Source organism: Gadus morhua, chromosome 14 (genome assembly GCF_902167405.1).
Source record: "Gadus morhua chromosome 14, gadMor3.0, whole genome shotgun sequence".
NCBI lineage: Eukaryota > Metazoa > Chordata > Actinopteri > Gadiformes > Gadidae > Gadus > Gadus morhua.
Genome location: NC_044061.1, coordinates 13,046,605 through 13,068,701, shown reverse-complemented (window position 1 = coordinate 13,068,701; position 22,097 = coordinate 13,046,605). Strand labels below are relative to the sequence as shown.

General features: G+C 41.4%; 3 protein-coding genes across 3 annotated transcripts in view; 2 read left to right on the top strand and 1 right to left on the bottom strand.

Annotated features, from left to right (window-relative positions):
* Nucleotides 1-4,924, top strand: part of tnfaip8l3 (tumor necrosis factor, alpha-induced protein 8-like 3) — a 17,929-nt gene extending 13,005 nt beyond the window's left edge. The window contains exon 2 of the mRNA XM_030376091.1: nucleotides 3,229-4,924. Coding sequence (XP_030231951.1) covers nucleotides 3,229-3,791 — 563 coding nt within the window. The 3' untranslated portion in view covers nucleotides 3,792-4,924. The remainder of the gene's footprint in view (nucleotides 1-3,228) is intronic.
* Nucleotides 4,925-7,393: 2,469 nt separating this feature from the next.
* Nucleotides 7,394-11,468, bottom strand: slc39a1 (solute carrier family 39 member 1). Its single transcript, XM_030376090.1, has 4 exons — nucleotides 10,913-11,468; nucleotides 10,540-10,670; nucleotides 10,023-10,343; nucleotides 7,394-9,173 (listed from the first exon to the last, which is right to left on the bottom strand). The coding sequence occupies exons 1-4, from the start codon at nucleotides 11,025-11,027 to the stop codon at nucleotides 8,820-8,822; spliced, it is 921 nt and encodes a 306-aa protein (XP_030231950.1). The 5' UTR covers nucleotides 11,028-11,468; the 3' UTR covers nucleotides 7,394-8,819.
* A 1,916-nt stretch (nucleotides 11,469-13,384) lies between these two features.
* Nucleotides 13,385-21,584, top strand: tdp1 (tyrosyl-DNA phosphodiesterase 1). Its single transcript, XM_030377657.1, is given in 17 exon segments — nucleotides 13,385-13,516; nucleotides 13,854-14,507; nucleotides 14,679-14,722; nucleotides 14,808-14,863; nucleotides 15,065-15,161; nucleotides 15,776-15,810; nucleotides 16,007-16,099; nucleotides 16,559-16,729; nucleotides 17,275-17,353; nucleotides 17,448-17,624; nucleotides 18,007-18,050; nucleotides 18,478-18,549; nucleotides 18,967-18,985; nucleotides 18,988-19,076; nucleotides 19,199-19,301; nucleotides 20,529-20,634; nucleotides 20,959-21,584. Coding segments are annotated over 16 exon segments (1,911 nt in total). The 5' UTR covers nucleotides 13,385-13,516; nucleotides 13,854-13,855; the 3' UTR covers nucleotides 21,033-21,584.
* The last annotated feature ends 513 nt before the right edge of the window (nucleotides 21,585-22,097 follow it).

The window sequence follows — 22,097 nt, the reverse complement described above, 5'->3', positions numbered from 1 at the left end:
TGTGTGTGTGTGTGTGTGTGTGTGTGTGTGTGTGTGTGTGTGTGTGTGTGTGTGTGTGTGTGTGTGTGTGTGTGTGTGTGTGTGTGTGTGTGTGTGTGTGTGTGTGTCCTCTTGCCTCATTAAGAGGCAATATTGAATGTCTGTGTGTGGGTGTCCGTGTGTACGGGCAGTCGCATCTTGTTCTGTTCCACGTGTAACCACGCAAACAGTCAGACTTTAGCAATTCTCCTTGCCAGAAGGTGCTAAAATCGCTAGGCTAATCTCCCTCCTCCCTTCCTGTCAGCCTGACTCACAACACAAACAGCCCTTATTTATCCCGTGGTTTTATGATTCTCCCAGCCACTAAGAGACACAGCAAGACCAAACACAGCAGTAGGCTTGGAGGCAAGGTTGTGACACTCATCAATGGGCCAATCTGAGTATGCTTACTGAACACTGGCCACTGAACTGTATACTGGCCCATCAAATCAAGGAGCTCTGTGGGTTGTCAACCAAACTGTCCCCACCATAATAAAAGAATGAAAGCCCCCAATAATATAGTAGGATAATTAGAGAAATATTTTGAATCATTTTGCGATGAAAATGAATGTATCTCGCACCATCGGTGGGTGGGTGGCCAACCACATAGGCTTTGAGAGCTCCATGTTGGGGACGGATTCAAATAGCCTCCCATTTTAATTTGGAAAACACAAGGCTGTATTGATGCTGCTCACCTTAATGCACGTGACATGATGCTATCTACCATCTGTGAATATATCAGAACAAAGAGCTCATACAGGGAACCAGCCTGAGAACAAGAAAGAGAGAGTGTTAAACCAACTGTTAAATACACCGTTTTTATGTTCTAATGTCAGGTCAATAGCTCTCTATATTAAAATTTGCCTGTGGGCTGTCTTGTTATATTTTGGCACTTATCAAACTGTTCAATCAGGCTATTTTAAGCCAGTCGGTCTATCAGCCTGTTGTTTTTCAAATGGATATCGGAAACTATAGAAGAATAATGTTATTATACAGCAACATTCAAAAATATCACCTTTGAAGCAGTATAAGTGACGTCTATGGTCCCATGAATCTTTTTCCTTTGTAATTGAAACACATTTGATTAACCAGCCCTTATCTACAATGATGCTCACAATTATAATGTTAAACAAAATGAGCTCCCTAGTGGCTGATGCAAATAGATGCTACAAGGAAAGCAGCCCATAAAACAACCCAATTACAGTTGCTTCAGTGTGTCCACCAGTTCAAAGCAGGCAGGCCTTTGCAGTTGTGCAGTGGAGATGTTTAAAGGGCACATATAGAAAACCGTCCAATGCAACGCATTGGAATATGAATTAATGATACATTTCAACATAGACATATTTAGATATCCACTGAGGTGTTTGCAGTTGTTTATTACTCAATTGAGGATTCATTCAACAGATTACAGAGACTAACAGATGAGGGCCCGACATCCCTAGTTGGTTTGTAAATGCCACAGCTGGCTTATTATCTGTACATGAGAAGTAATTTTGCTTTAAACCACAACTCAAAATGCCTCTCATGTTGAATTGTGATTAAATGTCAGTCGTTTCGTGGGGGCTAGGGTTTCCCTTTTTTATTTTTCCGCAATGAATTCACATAAATAAAGATAAAGAGACAAAGAGAGAGACAGGGGGGGGGGGCTAGAAAGAAGATGACAGCCTGGTTACTGCATAGTCACAGAGCTGTCTACTTTAATTAACTTAGTATAAGTAAGCAGGTGGTCCTTTTCTTTTGATTCCAGACTGTTACTGAGCCCCCACTGAGTGTAGCCCACTGGGCATCGTATGTTGGTCTGTCTGTCTGTCTGTCTGTCTGTCTGCCTGTCTGTCCGTCTCTCTGTCTTCCATCCATCCAACCATCCATCGCCACATCTAACCTTTCCTCTAATTGTGTAGGGTCAAACTGAAAATTACGAAGCTAATAACTTCCCTTGAGCTTTGATCATCATAGCTGTTATCTGTTGTGTAATTTCTAGCTGGGTGGCGTCTAAAATAAACCAATTCCCTGTGTTGTTGTCCTCGTCGCTCTTCTCCTCCTCCTCCTCCTCCTCCTCTGCCTTGTAAGACGCGTGTTTACCCTGTTGGCAGCGAACGCTGCAAAAGACACTCACAGCCGCTCTTTGATGTCCCTGCTCTTTGTGAATTCGGGCCAGTGAGGCTACTGTGGTCGTTTGCGGCGTAATGGGACGGTGTACCAGGGGGGCAGGCAGATCCACACACAGGCACAGTCGACTCACTTATCGTTGAGAATAGCGCGTGCAGCCTACAGCGGTTTGATGTTACCCAGACGGCCGGGCGTTTCTCCGGTAGCTCATGCCGCCAACACACCCAGCCTCCGCCCTTCTTCCACACAATGCGGTTAGCTTCCAAGTCAGGGAAGTGGAGGACTTTTGGCTTCGCTCATGTTCTAACCTTTATAGATCCAATAACATGGACTCTTTTTTATGATTTTGAAATGGAGTTTATCGTCACAGAGTTCCTTCCCTCCAGAGGAAACAGTGAAAGCCACAATTTGGTTATATTTTAAATGACCAAATGTTTTTTTGTGTGTGTGCTTTTTGTACTGATAGTATAAGTAATAGAAGTAGAAGGCTAGAAATAGTAGAAGGAAACCGGACTAACCCGCGTAAATCAAAATCCTGTTCATTAAATATGATTAACGAATGAAGAGGGAAAGCATTACATCTCGGCATACATACAAGATTCTGATAAATTGACGAGGCGTTTCATCAGCCTGGGGCTGAAGGACTGCCCTGACTCATCTCTTCCTCTAACTTCATCTGTTTGTTTAAAGTAATAAACACACATTATGAGATTCACAATCTGTTGGACTAACCAAAACATTTCCTCCCTCTCCCCATTCCTCCCTACATTTTTCCATTTTCTCTATCTGCATGGCTCCATCTTAATATCTCTTCTTTCCCTTCTGTTTATCTGTCTCTATATCTATGTCTGTTTCTTCTCTCTACATCTCTCCTGCTCCATCTCCCTATCCTTCTTGCCTCTCACTTCATCTCTCTCTCACTTTCTCTTCCTCTTTCTCCCTCTCTCTGTTTCTCAATTTGATTAAGAAATGTTCCTTATTCGCATTAAATAAAAAATGTTGTGTATTGTATTGTATTGTAATCTCTCTCCTGCTTAATCTCCTTTTCTATCTCTCTACACGTCTCACTCTCACTGTATCTCTCTCTCCGTCTCTTTGCAGGCCAGGAGAGCTTCAACTCGCGGTCCCTGGCCATGCAGGCCCAGAAGAAGATCCTCAGCAAGATGGCCACCATGGCCGTGGCCAACCTGCTGACGGATGACACCAGCAGTGAGATCCTGGACGAGCTCTATAAGGCCAGCCGTGAGTTCACCAAGAGCAAGAAGGAGGCCCACAAGATCATCAAGGACGTCATCAAGATCGCCCTGAAGATAGGCGTCCTCTATCGCAACCACCAGTTCAACCCGGACGAGCTGGACACGGTGGAGCGCTTCAAGAAGAAGATGAACCAGGCAGCCATGACGGCGGTGAGCTTCTACGAGGTGGAGTACACGTTCGACCGGAATATTCTGTCGGAGCTCCTGCTGGAGTGCAGGGACCTGCTCCACTCGCTGGTGGAGCAGCACCTGACGGCACGCTCGCACGCCCGCATCGACCACGTCTTCAACCACTTCGCCCATGGTGACTTCCTGGCCGAGCTGTATGGCGACGGGGAGGAGTACAGACTGAACCTCCGGAAGATCTGCCTGGGCGTTAACAAACTGCTGGACGAAGGAACACTTTAACCTCCTCCCAGCTCCTTCACACTGAGCCTCCTCCAGCGCTCTGCTTCTGTTTCTGTTTCCCCCTCTGTGGGTCTTCTAGTTATTGTCATTGTAAAATGTGCAGTTCCCACTCTCTACTCACCCTTGTCTTTCCCATCAATCCTGTATTCCCCACCTAAACCATTTACAAACATGTCCCTCACCAGGCTCTCTCCTCTATTCTTTTCACCAGTCTCTATTTCGTCCTTCTCTTCCCACCACCATAGTCTGTTCAATATGTCGTTCCGTTGAATCCAGTTGCATCCATTTCTAATGGATTGGTGTTGTGCCTGTCTAAGAGGACTTTAGACTCTCTGAATGCCGACCCAGGATTCCAAAGTAGAAGTCCTGCCATATTTTAGCTCCGCCCTTGCACAGAGACTGCTTATTGTACTCAAACGTTGTACTTGTGGGTTGTGCCGAAAAGCTCATCAAGATGGGTGAGCGCGAGAGGCCTTTTACTTTGTGAACCTGGAGGTCCCATTTCTACAAGCCTGTACCACAGATCTCCTCAGTTTGCCTTATGTGCTTTATGTACTTCCTTGTGTTACTCAACATGCATTCTCTCCAGATTGCTGTGTCAGTATCTTCCAAGCATGACGCTGAATGGTTTAGACAAAATCAACGTGGAAGTGTAAACAATTCTCTCACAGATTGCCATTATAATTGATTCAAACAAATCGTGATGTTTATAGATAAGGCCAAACAAATTAAATTCCATAAATGTGTAATTGTACGGTGTAATAGTGCTGTAAAATAAGTAAGAAATAAAAAAATTCTATTAGATGTTTAGTTCAAACCGTAGCGTCCCTGTATGACTTGAATCTCAAGCCTTTGGTTGGGGGGGAAATTGCATTTTGTATCTGAGTCTTTAGGGATGTTTTGCCTGCCATCTTTCCTCCTTTGTATATGTATTTGTGTGTGTGCGTGTGTGTGTGTGTTTGTGTGTGTGTGTGTGTGTGTGTGCGTGTGCGTGTGCGTGTGCGTGTGTGTGTGTGTGTGTGTGTGTGTGGGAAAGAGAGAGAGGGAGATTTTTGGGGTATTTTATGTCTGTGTATATCTTCTCTGCAAGAGTGTACCTCTTTTGTCTTTTATTAAAGATTCCATGTAAATGAGTGAAAGTAGTCGTTTCTTTCACTTTTCTTCTAACCTCGTTTTCTTCTAACCTCTTAAGGTCTGTTGATATGCATACCACTTTGAAAAAAGAAAGCAAGCCTTAATGTGTCTTGGGAACTTAGTGCAAATAAATGACTTTTGTATTCCAATTCCACTGGCGTACATCAAAACAAAACCAAAGTAGTACTATATTTTTTGGTCCACCCGTCCATGTATGTTGTGTCTACTCTATATATGATTGCGTATACAGAGCCCGTTAGTCTGTGTTCTGGTGGATCCAGATTGCGGCACTCAACATCGGGGGGAACTCACATTGTCCTCCAGTGGTGCGATGATACTCAGCAGCCTTGTGTTTGAAAATAAACATATATGCGGCAGTATAATACAAATATGGACAAAGTATCATCTGAAAATGCTCTAGATTCATCTGAACGATCCAAACATTAAAAATGCATGATTACACTGATTTATGTTGGCTAGACATTTCGAATCGGCATAGGGAGTCTCTAAATAGTAATTCCTAGTCCATTAGCTCCAAGTCGGTCCATTTGTTCGGTTGTTTACAACAGAGAGGAATAACAATGCTGATATAGGAAACAGTCAGGGTAAAACATAGAACAGTCAGACCACCTAGTGGCCATTAACATTCAAATGCTCTCTTAAATCAGGTTTGATACGCTCACATGCATCAACTCATCCTGTGCTTAGGCTGGAACTGTGGTGTTTGTTTTGCATAGAAAGGAACTTTATGATGATCACTCTCTGTACAATCGTAAATAGTGTAGCTTCGATTTTTTGCTCTGTTCTTTTTACCCTGCTTCTTCTCTCTAGCTCCTGGTCAATGGTTTATGAAGTTGATCCCTTCCACACAGATTGCATTAATGGCACGTAATAGGAATGGGTTTAGGGGCTTAGAGAGAGACCACCCACATAAGGAGACAGATAGAGAGACAGGGAGAGGGAAAGTCAGACAGAGTGAGACAGAGATAGGCATACAGACAGAGAGACAAAGAGAGCAAGAGAGAGGGAGGGAGAGAGAGCCACAAAACCACATCTGCTGCATGTTTTAGATTATAAGAGTTAAATAAAATAGAAAGTCACACAATTCAGGAATTATTACATTTTTGTCAATTTTTTTATATTAAGCATGGGATCACCTTAGTATAAAGGAGGCAAAGTGGGAACTGTCACCACCTTGTGGGAACAATCTATAATTCCCCTTAAAGTCAGCTGCTGATTACTACATGTTGGCACACTTGGAAGCACTGAAAACCAAATAGGCCTACATTTAATTTGGGTACAAAGGGAGGCCAGTGTTTTGGTCCACGTAGGCTGATCGTCAATTACAGAAACGGATGGAAATATAATGTAAAACCCACTGCTAGTTATGTCTGGTGTTAAGTTAATGTTATGAGAAGACACGGAACCTTTCTAAATAAACCTTGAGGCAGTTCATAACCATTTGGAGTGGAACATGCTTCACCATGTGATGACACCAATGGTTTAAAAATGTTTTATGTAACTATAAAATAAACATCAGTTATACCCTTTGCTTTAACTTTCTCCAAATCCCTCTAGATTATTGGTAGGCCCATATAACATCCCTGGAATAATTTTTATATCACTAGGTTAACATTTGAAATACGGCTATTTTGAAGCCAAGGAGGGACATCATTTAGTTATACACCCATCAGCCAAGGTTTATGGTTTCAGGTGACCGAAGTGATGTTGGCAGAATATAAAGTGAACGCGAAATAACGTATTTTGAGAGCACATTTTATATCTTTGGAAGGTCGGGGTTAATGGAGGTTAATTTAAGATGTAAAATAACATAAAATGGTACTAGGCTAATAGTCAGGGAAATTATACATATATCAACAAGAATAAACATAACTATTGAATATCTCAAATATTAAAAGACAATGTCTGTATCTACATAATTTTGCAGTAGAAGCCTCACAGTTGAACCAATTCACTAAATTAAATTTGGTGATGTATAGTTTTAGCAAAATATCCCTGTAGCTAGTAGCATTGTGTTGCTGGACTCTTCGATTAACCCCAAGAGACATCAAGCAATATTTTCAAATAACAGGTTTGTGTTTTAAGCAAAAATAAAGAAATATTACTGAACTAAGTCATCCTCGAAAGTTATATTACTAAGCTGGCCATGCTATTCTCAGCTCTCGACCTTTGCTTGTCAACAGATTCTGGGATAATATTGTCAATGGATTTTAAATTTGCAGAAGCAGTTGCCGTGTGTTTTGCTGTCGTGTGAACTGCTAGTATGAGTTACCAGGGCTATGTAACGAAGAGTGGTGCAAGTTTGTGTAAACGTTGTGTTTTGCCTCAGAGAGCAGCGATGAGGCTCTAGCCATGCCTAATACCTGGTGGATCTTTTGTTTTCTTGAAAGAAAACGCATATACACAATACTGATTTAATATTAGAATAATGTTTACAAAACAACAGCCAGGCTTTTTGGAAATGTTTTTATTTTACATCAAGCCAAAACTATTCAAGGCACCATGAAGTTATCTTTTGTAAATCATCACATTACGGTCACATTTTTCGTAATTCGTACATTGAATATAATAATTTTTCTTGGCATCAGGCTTAAGTTTTTCAAGGATTCAATATCTACAATGAGGTACACCTTAAACGTCCAATGCTATCAAAAAGGTCTTTCTAGAATTTGGTTCAACATTAATTACACTTGTACCTAAATGTTTAGGGAATTGTTTGGGGATTACAAGTTTAACTTTATAAGTTATTTATTATTTATAAGGTTTATATGGCAAAAGGCAGAGTATTGCCTTAGTATTGTGAAGAGTGGGTTCTAGATTACATTATAATCACAATGCTAATCATCGTACCTAACAGACCCATCACATTTCTCGTAAAGTATAACGAACACTTTCTGATTACAAGGCCAGTTATCACGCTATGTTCTCAGTAAAGGCTAAGCATTTAAAGCCAACACCTCATAGTCATCATTACAACCCAATCAGGGAACAAATAGTGCTTTAGCTGGAATCAAATACCTATCTTTTCCCTTTGTAATAGGGTAAAAAATATTTGTAAACAATTCAGCAATGGAAGTATTGACTTAACGGACAAACATTAACATGATGCAATAAAAAAAGTCAGTGACACCCCTTTGTTATCAGTAGTTATACCAGTCTTGTCAAAGGTCAGGCACAATAGTGGAGGACAAAAGCATGAAAGCAGTAATACCTTAGCCTCTTTGCTCTTTTGTTAGCCCAGTCAATCCAGACATTATCATTACGATTCGGAAATACATAAAATCTAAACAAAACAGAAAAAAGGATAAATTAAGAGCTGTCAGTTAAATGCGTTATTAACGGCGTTAACGCAAACCAAATTTAACGGCGTTAATTTTTTTATCGCGCGATTAACGCAATTATTTTATAAAGCCTGACTGCTATGTTCAAATTACATTTGTTCAAAGCAGTCTTCTAATTGCACTATAGGCTCTTTTTTTGTATCGTCCTGTTTTGATCAGTGTATATTCCAATGTTATCAATAAAAAATCATTTGCACAAGGCAAGCCGATGCACTTCACCATGTTGATAAGAGAATTAAAATGAGAAGAATTATGGGACAAAAAAATCAAGGGATATTTAGCATAGAAAAATAATTTGCGATTAATCACGATTAATTAGAGTTAACTATGACATCAATGCGATTAATCACGATTAAATATTTTAAGCGCTTGACAGCTCTAATAAATATACAATTTGCCTCCTCAGGAAATGAGAACCTAAATTTAAAACATAAAGCTAAAATAGACGCTGCACCTCTCTCTCTCTTGATCAACTCTAGGCAGCATGGCACAGAGTCAAGACTGAGTGGAGACTGAGGAACACGATTCACCGCTAGCCCAGGAAGGTGAGTGCTGCCATGGTGCTGAAGCCCAGCAGGATGAAGAGCACCTTAAGAAGCTGCCTCTCGGGAGAGTTGAGCTCGTGCGGGAGGATCTCCATGAAGGTGATGTAGACGAAGGTGCCCGCGGCCAGGCCCTCCAGGACGGCCTGGATCAGAGCGCCCGACGGCAGCGCCGCCTCCGTCAGGCCGATGCCGACGGCGATGCCCAGCGGCGACATTGCGGCAAACACGCAAATGTAGGCGGCCACCCACGCAGGACGCACGGCGCTCTGCACCAGCTTCACAGACAGGCTGAACACGATGATGCTCTTGTGCACCAGGATGGCAATGCAGATCTCCAAGACCTAGATAGATTAGACAAGCTCACAATCAATCGTGTGGCCGCTCCCAGTTGTTGTGCTGGAGATACACTTATGGATTGGGACTGCCTGGTTGGACTGTAAATGCCGAAATGTTATCTTCTTGTCAATTATCTTTGTTTTCTTTAGAGTAAATCAATTCCACATGCGCTAGTGTGGGACACTTGGTCAGCGTGGGAAGTTAGAATCACCACAGGAAGTGGGAGACATGAGGATGCCATGGAAAGATGGACATGGTGCAAAATTATAAGCATTTATTATGACGCCATAATTATTGTTACCTTTTAAATAACGTTAAAAGCATCCAAATTGGATCCAATGAAGAATAACTAGTTTTTACAATGAAAGTTATCAGGCAGTCCCCCCCAGCACATCAGCAGTTCACTTTAAGTAACGTGTGAAAGCACAAAGAGAGTCACATGATCTGCAGGAAAAGAAAAAAGCTCTTGCGGGAATAATTAACTTCACTGAATTCTCAGTGACCCATAAGTGGAAGTGAGAGTTCATTCGCGAGTTCAATGCAGAAGCTCTTGTTCACCAGCGACATGCAGAAGTCCTATCTAGTCCGGAGACAGGGTAAGGCTTAGTTCTGCTTCGACTGGTGACATGAAGATATCATGACGCCACTAATTAATCACGTCATCCACAATTTGAATCGCAGAAAAATAGAATGTAAACATTACACCGTTCCACGCTAATAAATATTGCAATATTAATGGAATGCCATACGAGAAAACACTGCTTGGTCTGACTGAAGCTATGAATGGCCACTATTATTCAGCCAATACAGCAAACTCTGATGAGGATGAGACATGTGTGCTGACTACTCCTTACCTTGGAGTCAGTCCTCTGCAGGCCTATGGCAAGGCCCTCGAATATGGAGTGAAATGAGAGAGAGAGGAAGAGCATGAAGGAGCGGAAGGAGGAGTGGGCTTGGAAGTCCACATGCATGTGGGGCCCACTGTCCTCCAGGTCCTGGCCCGAGGAGTGCCCGTGCCCGTGCCCGTGCCCAGTATCCCGCCCATTTGCGGGAATGAGGAGAGCCCTCTCCTCATGGTCACCATGGGCATGTTGGCAGTCAAGTACAATTCTCTCCAAAATGAGGACCAAGAAGAAGCCTGAGGCTATGATAAATTCAGGGAGGGGGAAGCTGATCTGTTTGGACAGAAATGTTTGAACAGGTTATTAAACTTTCAACGAACGAGAGATAACAGGGTAGAACACTATGTTTGTCCTACAATGATTGAGTAAACACTTTTTTTCCGTCCCTGGTCCTAACATTGCTTGACTCCAAAGCGACGTTTGTGACATACATGACCATTATGGAGCTCAGGAGGACATGTAACGTTACCTGTAATCCCCGAGCATCCAGCTCAGTGTTGACGTCTCCCAAGTAGTCTGGAATAATATCGAGCAGACATGCTGCCAGGAACACCCCTCCAGCAAAACAGCTGATTAAACTCAGAACCACTCGGTGGGTTCCTGGGGAAGCAAAAATCAATAGGGAATAGTCATTTGATCAGTGCAATCATTAACATCCATATTTTTTTGTCAGGACTTCTAATGTCACTCATAAATCATTGCCTTTTAGAAGTATCCAAAATGAATTTGTCAGTTGGGAGGAGAGGCTACTGGAGCTCAAACTTTCATGAAAAATGTTGAGCAATTAACATGTCTAAGGTTTCTAGGAAGTCAAAAGCAATAACGTGAAGTGTTGAACCAACCTGTACCATTCCCGTTCCTGAACCATTTCAGCCGAGCAGGGATAAATCCAAATAAAAGAGTTAAAAATAGTAAAGCAACGAGAGCTCCGACTTTCACCTGCAGTAGATAGTCCATTTCTCTGGTGCAGTCAGCTGTGTCATCTAAAAGATCACAGTCGTACTTTCAGCCCGTAGACCCATGTCAGTCTTGAAGAGAAGAATAACCATCTCGTTTTGTTTGGGTCACGAGTTTGTGGTTTGCATGTCAGCAGGGTAACAGGAAGAAGACGCCAGATTAAAAAACAAGGAGGGTATATATACATTCGACCTGCCCGGCAGCTATGACTGAGACGACATATGACTGCAACTCTTAAGACCTTTTTGTTATGCTTCTGCCTCTTCTTCAGAGGTTAACGAACAGACAAACAGATTTATTACCGCCTCCACTAATGACCTATTAAAGAACTGCCACTAATGAGTAGTGACAAGAGTATGTACTGAGTCTTCTTCATTCGTCTATTTGCGGGCACCAAACCAACGGTAAAGGTGCAGAGCGCCACCTATGATGCAGGAGTTGGAATCACAATAGCTTTAGAACTCTACTTGATATACTGCTCCTGATTGATCAACTTGAATATTAGTCATATATTATGCCGGCTTCTTCTCATCATGCGTCACATATTGGGCATTTTAATAAACATTTTCAAAGAAAAAATCTCATTAAAATGTGTGCACTTGCCACTTACCATTATCCCTGCCCCCAACTAATAATATATACCACCTGTATGATCAAGTCTTGATCTATTCATTCTTTTTTCTTCCTGCTTACTTTTACATAACATTATCTGTTGAAAACAATTTTTGGACACAAATTCCTTTCTGTTTCAACACTAGATTACTTTTCTCCTCTGCCATAGGTTATCAATAAATATATTGTTTTTGAGGCCAGTTACGAACAGGCACCTTTTGAACGAGCACTGCACTAGTGAGGGTAAAGGTCCAGTGTGTAATAGTTACACAAGTGGAGAGGTTGCAATTTGCAACCAACTGAATCTCCTCACCCCTCCCTTCCCCACACCTATGGTGGCCTGTACTGGCCTATATTGCCAGATTCTTAGTCTGAGGTCATCCGGATTGGACACAATAACAAACATACTGTGATCAAGCGAAAGGTAACAAGGAGTATTTCTCTGTAGGGATCCTTTCCATAATGACATAATATAATGTGTGTCAGGTGATGTCAGTGCAGGGGAAAACAAGCACTTTAGAAGACACACATGGAAGGGCGCTTTTGCCCCAATGGATTATATTCCATCCTTTTTCACAAAATATGGCTGCAGTGTTGATGCTCAATACTGGAAAAATCTCAAAAATAGTACTAAGATCTAAGGCTTTCCTGGTTCAGGATGATTATTTAACGTTGTATCGAGTCTCCTCCTTTTATTTGATCAAGACCTCTATCCGACAAATTTGCGGTTCCTTAGTAGGGGCTCACAGAACAGCATTTATAAAAGAACCCACTTTACAATTGTTAACAAGATGATGACATTTATTGTTTTTTCTGGATTGCATTTTCATTAGCTCTGTCAATTGTTATTTTAGTGTGATCAAAATACTTATATTTCATCTTAATATCACCCTGCAACTTTCAAATCAATTATTCTGTTAATATCCTTTTTAACTACTTGGAGCAATATAGTACAATATTAACTACTAACTGTTATAATAGTAGTATTAACTATTCATACTGTGAAAAGGCTTGCCCTTTTGTCACATTTTTTTACAATTATTATATTTTCAATAGCTTAGTTTGACGTATTTTTTAATTATTAGTCATTGACAATGTAAAAAACATTAGTCTCAATAAGAAGAGATGCATTGTCCCAAATTATAGCATCTTACTCACTTCCATCCACTGTCCCAAGGCAGGTAAACAAAACATAACAATATTCAGGTTAGAGTACAACACACATGCACACACACACATACACACACACACACACACACACACACACACACACACACACACAAACACGCATACACATAGGCCTACAGACACACACACACAGACACACACACACACACACACACACACACACACACACACACACACACACACACACACACACACACACACACACACACACACACACACACACCACACACACACACAACAACACATACACAGCCTGTAGTCCCCTACTGTAGTAGTGAGGCACGATTATATTTGATTCTAAAAAAAGAATCCATCATTGCCTCCATTCTGTGAAATCAATTTATTTCAGAAAATCTCATGCATTGTGGAGCCGAGACCTAAAATAGTGTTAATGGATATTAAGTCTTAATATTCACATACTAAGTCCAGTATGTGAATAAATATTTAATTATCAATTATTGAATGTGGTTTGCGTCCGTTGAGCACAAGCTGCCAATGCAGCCTTTGTAACTGCTGTAATGAAATAATTCCGCCGCAGAGGGCGCTTGCAAGCCAAAGACGCCAAGAATTACAGATGATCCGACCGTAGAAATAGAGGAGAAACAACGTGAACACAACACAAAGCACCGTTCACGTTCAGCCTTCAAATGTTCGTTTTTTCTTTCAGTTGTATTCGAGGAAAATAAACGGTAAATAGTTAATAATATTTGATTGAGATTGCAGTCTCTGACGATAGCATTGCTATCCCTATCGACAGAGAACATATAGTGTTGGAGAAGTGTTTACTTCAATAATTAGTTTCGGAACTTGAAGAGTCTTACAATTTCTATGAATGTTTTCATTAATTGCGAAGACTTGGAGAAACCACGCATGAATGGCATCGCATAGCATTTGAGTTCATTCTGACGACTTCTCGCAATGTAGTAGTGGAGCGTGTGGGCGTGTCTCAAGTATTCCCGGGCGATCTTGTTATGTTGTGTTCACTTGCTCAATACAACAAATTTTATGTTTTGTTTTTCTTGCCAGAAATGTCTCAGAACAGTCTTCATGGCAAGTGGGCTGTCTCCAGCAGTGATGATGACGACGGCGAGGAGCTCCCTTCATCCAAGACGGTATCATCAGCTCACCCGACCGGAGTGACGGACAGCTACCAAAACACCCGTCCGTCCGTCTCATCCCAGAGCTCCAATCAGATTTACCACGCCCCCTTGTCCCCTGATACAGTCACAGAGGTGAAGGAAGAACCTGATGGTCCCTTCCATTTCCCGGGGTTGAAACCTGATGTGAAAGCGGAAGCAGATGTGAAGCCAGTTTGTCCAAACACAGCACGCGACAGCCAGTCAAATCCAGGGAAGTATGAATCACCTCTCAGTGGAAAGAGGAAAAAGGACCAGGAGGAGTCTGGCTGGGCTCTCTCTGATAGTGACGGTGATGATGATGCTGTGGGTCTTGGCAATAAGGCCAACAATCCAACCAGCAGGCGTGCTCCGAGCCCCAAAGCCAAGAAACCGAAGGTGGACGAGCGGCCCCCTAGTCCCTACGGCCGTCAGTACTACATCGAGGAGACAGATGATTTCTTTGAAACCCATGTGCCATGTCTTAATGACACGTACAGGTTCTACCTCAACAAGGTGACCGGGCTCGACAAGACGTACAACACTGGTGCTTTGCATATCAGAGGTGAGAGGTGGGCGTCTAGTCTGGTTTAGAGTAGGACAATTTTGATTAGTCTTATCCACTTGTTCCAATGTTCCCTGATGGTTCAGAAGAGTTGTGGTTGTTGTATGTTTGTCATGCATCAGTTGTTGTTGTTGTTTTTTGCTTAATTAATCTAATCGTTTCACCATTTAGATATCCTCTCCCCCCTGTTCGGGACATTAAAGGAATCCGTTCAGGTGAGAAATCGACTAATTTGCCTACACCTTCTTGGTCTTTGGTCTTTCCCTGCAGTTTACATGTAACCTTGCTTCTTCCTCGCAGTTCAACTACTGTTTTGATATTCCCTGGATGGTCGAGCAGTATCCACCAGAGTTCCGGTAAGGTCTAGAAATGCATGCACTCATCTTTGTCTTCTTCTTTATTTTATCTTTGCGTTTTATACGACTGCTAGTCCTTTATCTTTAGAAAGAATTTGCTGATGCTGTATAATCATTTCATTATTTGTTAATAATAATCAATAGATAGCCTCAGACAAACAGCCCAAGTCAATTGTGGAATGAAGTACGCTGTGCTTCCAGGGACCTGCCGGTGCTAATCGTCCACGGGGACAAGAGGGAAGCCAAAGCTCGACTGCTGAAGCAGGCACAGCCCTTCCCACACGTGCGCTTCTGCCAGGTACCCCTCAGACACAGAACCCCACCCACAAACACCCAGAACACCTAGAAACCATGTACACACAGAACCCAGTGATACAATAAACATTAAAGGCAGAGACCACAGGCACACAGAATAGCACGGACACACAGAATGTTAAGGGTTAGGGTTAGGGTTAACCCTAGAAACCATGCCTGTGTTTGTAGTGTTAGAAACACGACCATGGTTCCATGCGCGTGTTCATGGCACATAAAACCAGTAAGGCTTATGAGTTTACAGGCTAATATCACACACGCACGCACCCAAGCAGCGAACACACACACAGGATTGGTGTTTAGTGTTTTTATTGCTCTGTATGTACGGTAAGTTAAATGTTGTCGTTATTATAGCCAGCTAGGGCCATTCTAGGTATTAATTGATCGTCCATGTTGCCTCATCAGCTAATTTTATGGATGCTAACAACCATGTTTTTGTTTTGGACAGAGTTAACACACTGACATAAGTCATGTGAAGAATGTCTATCTTAAAGGCATTATATACAAATATGTCTATCTATATATATCCATACATATACTGTGTATATATATGTATACATAAACATTGACAAATATATTTTTTGCCACTTTGTTTTTCAGGCCAAGCTGGATATTGCTTTTGGTACTCACCACACGTAAGAGCTGATCCCTCCTAACAGAACCTGTACAACAAGGGAGTAAATATGGATATGAAATATGAATAGACAATGATTTTAGAATCTGTCATGGGTAAAAAAGTATATCTGTGCAAGAATGTGTTCCCAGTTCACTCTACAGTTGTGTTATACTAGTTGACAAAAGTGGGCGATGCATCCTGTGATGTTGCCGCAGGAAGATGATGCTGCTGTGGTACGAGGAAGGTTTCAGGGTCGTCATAACAACGTCCAACCTCATCAGAGCAGACTGGTACCAGAAAACACAGGGGTGAGTTGGTACTGGTAAGCCTTCTGCTATGGTCACATTAATCGGTTTATGCTTTCCAGCTATTGCTGTTTCCTGTAGAATAATTATGTTTTAGGAAGGAGCTGCAGCTGAGAATGATTAGAGGATTGAAACAGGCACCATCTATGTACTCACTTATCCTACAGACCTTTAATTTACAGATGGCTCTTATAATTCACAAGTCAAAATTTTGTATAAGACAATAAAGGTCATGGAATGCTTGAATTTCCGGCATCCTCAACATCACAAATAACAGTGTGATTACGATATACAGATGAAATATACATATAGATAAAAAATAACAATAAAGATAAGTGAGAGAATAAATATATTTATAGAATAGTGAAAATGGCATGGTATTAAAAATCGTATTAGATATCCCCTGATCCAGAACTTATGACGGCTGAATATGTAATGCTTGGTTTGTGTTTTTGCTGCTAGGTTGTGGCTGAGTCCTCTGTTTCCACGGTTACCAGACGGCAGTCCGTCCAGTGATGGCGAGTCTCCCACCCTCTTTAAGAAGGACCTGCTGGAGTACCTCGCCTCATACCGGGCACCAGAACTCGGAGAATGGATCCAACGCATCAGAGAGCATGACCTCTCCGAGACCAGGTGAAATACAAACACACCCTCGCATATAATGGTCATTCTTGAACGAGAATTAACGGATGCAAAACTCTAAGCTACTGTGTTCTTTTATGTTTGAAGTCCTTGGTAAACCAAATTTGTAATTCGCTTCAATTTAGGTTTGTTTAAGTGTTGTTGATGTCCAGTTTGCATGGTCATAGTGAATAGAAATGTTTTCAAGTCAACGATACACACCTTTTTGAATAAAGACCATTTTGGATGTTATTAATTGATGTCTACAAACATCTACAATTGGGAGTAAACTATTACCTGATTGACCAATGGCTCAAATCATAAGTGACCATTCACAGAGTAATCAACTTTTTGATTGACACAGTAGTACACTAAACTTAGGAAGATAAGCCTACAACCCCTTGCCCTGTTTTACCAATTAATGCATAGTGTGTGTGTGTGTGTGTGTGTGTGTGTGTGTGTGTGTGTGTGTGTGTGTGTGTGTGTGTGTGTGTGTGTGTGTGTGTGTGTGTGTGTGTGTGTGTGTGTGTGTGTAATTGGCGTGTGTGATTGGTCAGGGTGTATCTGATTGGCTCCACTCCAGGCAGGTATCTAGGCGACGACATGGATCGTTGGGGTCACCTGAGACTCAGAAAGGTAAAAACACTTCTTCGACTCACTTTCCTCTATCTGCCTCTGTTTTATCATGCCCCTTCTTCTTTTGTTATTTGGAATATTTTTTCCTCTCCAGCTTTTATATGATCATTCGATTCCGGTTCCCGATGATGAAATCTGGCCAGTGATTGGCCAGTTCTCTAGTATTGGATCCATGGGATTGGATAAGACCAAGTGGCTGGCAGGGGAGTTCCAGCGGACCCTCACCACACTCGGGAGGTCCTCTGTCCGCCAAGACCCCCCCATTCACCTGGTATGTTGTGCTAGTTTCCCTTTACGTTGACATTATTTTATAATATATGTATATATGGCCACCTATAATCTAACTACAGGGTGAATGTGTTTTAAATAATTATAATTGTAGCTATACAGCAGTTCTGCCTTTTCATAATAATCTCATTACCTTGATGGCCCATGTGTTGTGTATGTAATAATAATTACTTTAAATTAATTATTCATGTTTTTTTTATATATTCTCAAAAATGACTATAATAGCGTACTCCTTTATCAGTTACTGCATATCTAAGTTCCATGTAATATTTTCTAAATAAAACCCATTCACTACAGTGCCGAAATAGGGGTTGGATCCGTCATATCAATAAAGTAGTGAGTGGCTGTTGTGTGATGTCTTGCAGGTGTACCCATCTGTTGATGACGTCAGGAATAGTCTCGAGGGGATACCCTGGTAGGTTGCGCATAAAGTTACACTCACACAGAAAGTCTGGTAACATTCAGAGTTTCTAAGTGGCCAATGTGATTTAAGTAGCCACTGTGATACACATCCCTTCTATTTGCATCCTAGTTGGCAAAGGCTTACACAAAATATTTACCATTGTTAACATTAACAGTTTAGTTCAACAGCCGTGTCCTCTTTAACACCACATACGTACGCCAATAATAATTTAACATTTGTGTCATTTAAGGTTGATATCTCAATGTTTTGCATGGTAGATGGAGATAGGTAGAGTACAAATGTAGTTTTAAGTGGTATTTATGTGGTTCCTGCATCATACTAACAACAGTTTGTTCACTGCTATCTGTCTAAATGGATGGATTAGTTTCATTGACTCAGAGAAGATATGGATTGACTGTCATTACGTGTGTCCACCAGCGGGGGGCTCCCTCCCTTACAGCATCCAGACAGCAGAGAAGCAGCTTTGGCTCCACTCCTACTTCCAGTAAGTCTAGTCCAGGGTTTACTTCCAATCTCCACCCACAATGTCTCTAAACCCCCAACAACTCACACTGTGTCTTTCAGCACATGGGTAAGTAGGATGTGTGAACATGTGTCTAACAGCAAGGTGTGTGTGTGTGTGTGTGTGTGTGTGTGTGTGTGTGTGTGTGGTGTGTGTGTGTGTGTGTGTGTGTGTGTGTGTGTGTGTGTGTGTGTGTGTGTGTGTGCCATCCGCCCCTTTGTCCACCCCAATGACATCAACATGAGATGATGTCCATTGTGCTCGGTTGAAAAATGGTCTCCCATATATACACTGGTGTGTCATGTGTATGGCACTATTGAGTTAAAAATAATTCATAATTAAGCCAATTCCATAAAGTCAAAACTGATTGTTGTTTGCGTGTCTGTGTGTGTGAAGCAGCAGGTGGAAGGCTGATACGGACAGGGCGGAGTCCAGGCAATGCCACACATCAAGCTCTACATGCGAGCTTCTCCAGACTTCACAAAGCTAGCCTGGTTCCTCATCACCAGGTACGCCAACATGGCCGACTGCCATGTTGTTGCTACAAACTGGTGTTTAGCTATTCCCGTGGGGCTGTTATTATCCTTGTTTAACGTGTGTCTGGTGTGTGTGTGTGTGTGTGTTTCTTCAGTGCTAACCTCTCTAAGGCTGCATGGGGAAACCTGGAGAAGAACAACAGCCAGGTCATGGTCCGTTCCTATGAACTGGGAGTCCTCTACCTCCCTTCTGCCTTTGTAAGACACACACACACACACACACACACACACACACACACACACACACACACACACACACACACACACACACACACACACACACACACACACACACACACACACACACACCTTCAGCAGATTACTACATTTTATAACATAAACAGAGCAGTACTGGACATAAACATACAACCTATTCAGACGCAATATGCATAATGAACTTTCTTAATGGGATTGTATATCATTTCTGCTGCTAGAACATATTACACAAGATGTACTTAGATGACATTATGAAGTTTCATGTTATTATAGGAGTCGTAGCCTGCAACCACATGGCCACCAGTGAATATCTATCTGAAACCACACAGACAAGATTATGCAAGTTTTATTCACTTCACATTTATTCATGTTTATGTCACGTTCGTACTCATTAAAATATATTTTATATATTGGACATAGCATTATACGTTATAATGTTACTTAACATTATAAACGTAACGTTTACTTTCTCACTTACTATTACTATTACAGTCATGTACATATACAGCTGTAGATTACCTTAATTGCAAATTAAATCATGGGCTTTTTTCCGTGGTCAAAACAAAGGGAAATGACTGAAGGGGGATGTACAGTACATTGTTGTACTGTGATGTTACTGTACGCATTAGCTTGGTAGCTGGCATGAGCCACTTGCAATACTATCGCATCCTAGTAAGCTAGATTGATATTGAAATATAGCAATAAAGTAGATTTCCCCTGGCTTACTGTTAGGAGGATAGACGTCATTGACATGCCACCAAACGTAAAGACCTATTATCTTGACTAAAACAATGGATTTCTCTGGGTTTGAACATTGTTGGACACACGTTATAGCTTTAAATCATAACATTTTTATTAGAATAATGGACTCTCTGTTGTGTGCCCATAGTTAATAAGTTGGCTTCAGCAGATAATTGCAATCATTGGGAAACTTCTCATTATTTAAGACATGCCAGATTGACCGGACAGTTGGATTGACCTTGAAAACAAACTTATTAAGTGATCAAATACACAGAAAGCATTGAATGTTAGAGAGAGAGAGGAGATGTAAGGATATCAGTATTCCAAATGGCCTGCTGTTGTGAGAGCCAGCCCAATGTTTCAGAACATAACAAGCCTAAATGTCAAATGAGAATTATATATGTTCTCATTTGTTATATATGTTATATATATTTCACAAGCGTCAAATAGATCTTTCTCTTCTGGCAGGACATGGCATTCTTTCCTGTCCAGAAGAATCCTTTTCCAGCCACCTCCTCCTCCAAGGCGTTTCCTGTGCCCATCGATTTGCCTCCTCAACCCTACCTTAAAACAGGTTAGAAGCTCTCCCTCTGTCTGTCTCTCCCTCTGTCTGTCACTTCCTCCGTCCGCCTGTCTGTCTTCAGTGTGTTTTGTATCTGTCTTTTCATATTGTGTTTTTGTACATGTTGTCCATGTGACTTACTATGTTTAATTATTCTTGAACATGCTATACATTGTATGTAAGAGCACACGTGAATTGCATTTGTTAATTGTGTGCAAGTGTCTTTCGGTTTCGTTTTGACTCCGTGTGGGAGTGGGTGTGTGTGTGTGTGGTGTATATTGTTGACGTTTTTAAGCATTGTATTTTGTCGGTAAAAACGTTGCTCTCTGTTCTCAGACCAGCCATGGATCTGGAACATTCCACACAATCAGTCTCCCGACACGCACGGAAACATTTGGGTCCCCTCCTAAATGGGTCCCTGGGGGCCCACACACACACACACACACACCACACACACACACAACACACACACACACACACACAACACACACACAACACACACACACACACACACACACACACACACACACACACACACACACACACACACACACACACACACACACGCGCGCACGCACACCAAGCAAGCAATGAGACTGAGGCAAAGGTGCTACAAAAGCTAAGCGTTGTGCCAGGTTGTGTTTGTTCACTTTTCTTCCGTTTCAACTGTTTATGTCTACCTTTTTCTCGATGCTTCTACAAATTATTATGATGTTTTTGGTGCTTAAACTTGATTGCATTTGAAGAAGGCCCTGAAGGGCACATAGTTTGGTGTAGAGACGTGTCTGTACGTATGTCTTTTTATCTGTGTCTTTGTCGAAATACCTACTTCATTTTTCATTTTAGCTGAACGAACCAATCATGTGATGTTAACGTTTTCATGTTTCGGTCGTAATTGTTTTGTCATGTTAACTTAGATTCATACATTTTCTAAAAAACATTAATAAAATATTTGTTAAAAATGTTTGTGTTATTATTTAGCAGAATATAAAATAAAGGTTGAATTTAACCCATACCATTGGCCAATTTGAGGATTGGATAAAAGTTAGTTGGACGATATTTGGGCACATTATGCCCACTTCTTTAAAAGTTCATTCTTAAGTTAATATTTAATGTGAATAAATAACAAATGTGGTAAGAATTTTATCTTTGGATCTTCAGGCAAAGGAAAATGTTGTAAATAATTCTTGATAGTTGTCTGAACTTGAAATTGGGATTTTGTTACATGAATAGCTGTCCGGTTCTTTATTAAATATTATTCTACTTTATGTAGGCTAGGCCAATTACATTTGCCTTGTAATATAGCAGTCTATTTATGCGGCACAAAAAGTGCAATGCAAAAAAGACCCACTTGATGTCCTCATCTGCTAATTGTTTGGCGGTAAGATTTATTGCAGACAACTAGGCCTATTACTATATTAACAATACGCATGAGTAGGTTTTAGCTTCCTAGTTGTGGATCATTCAAATATGTA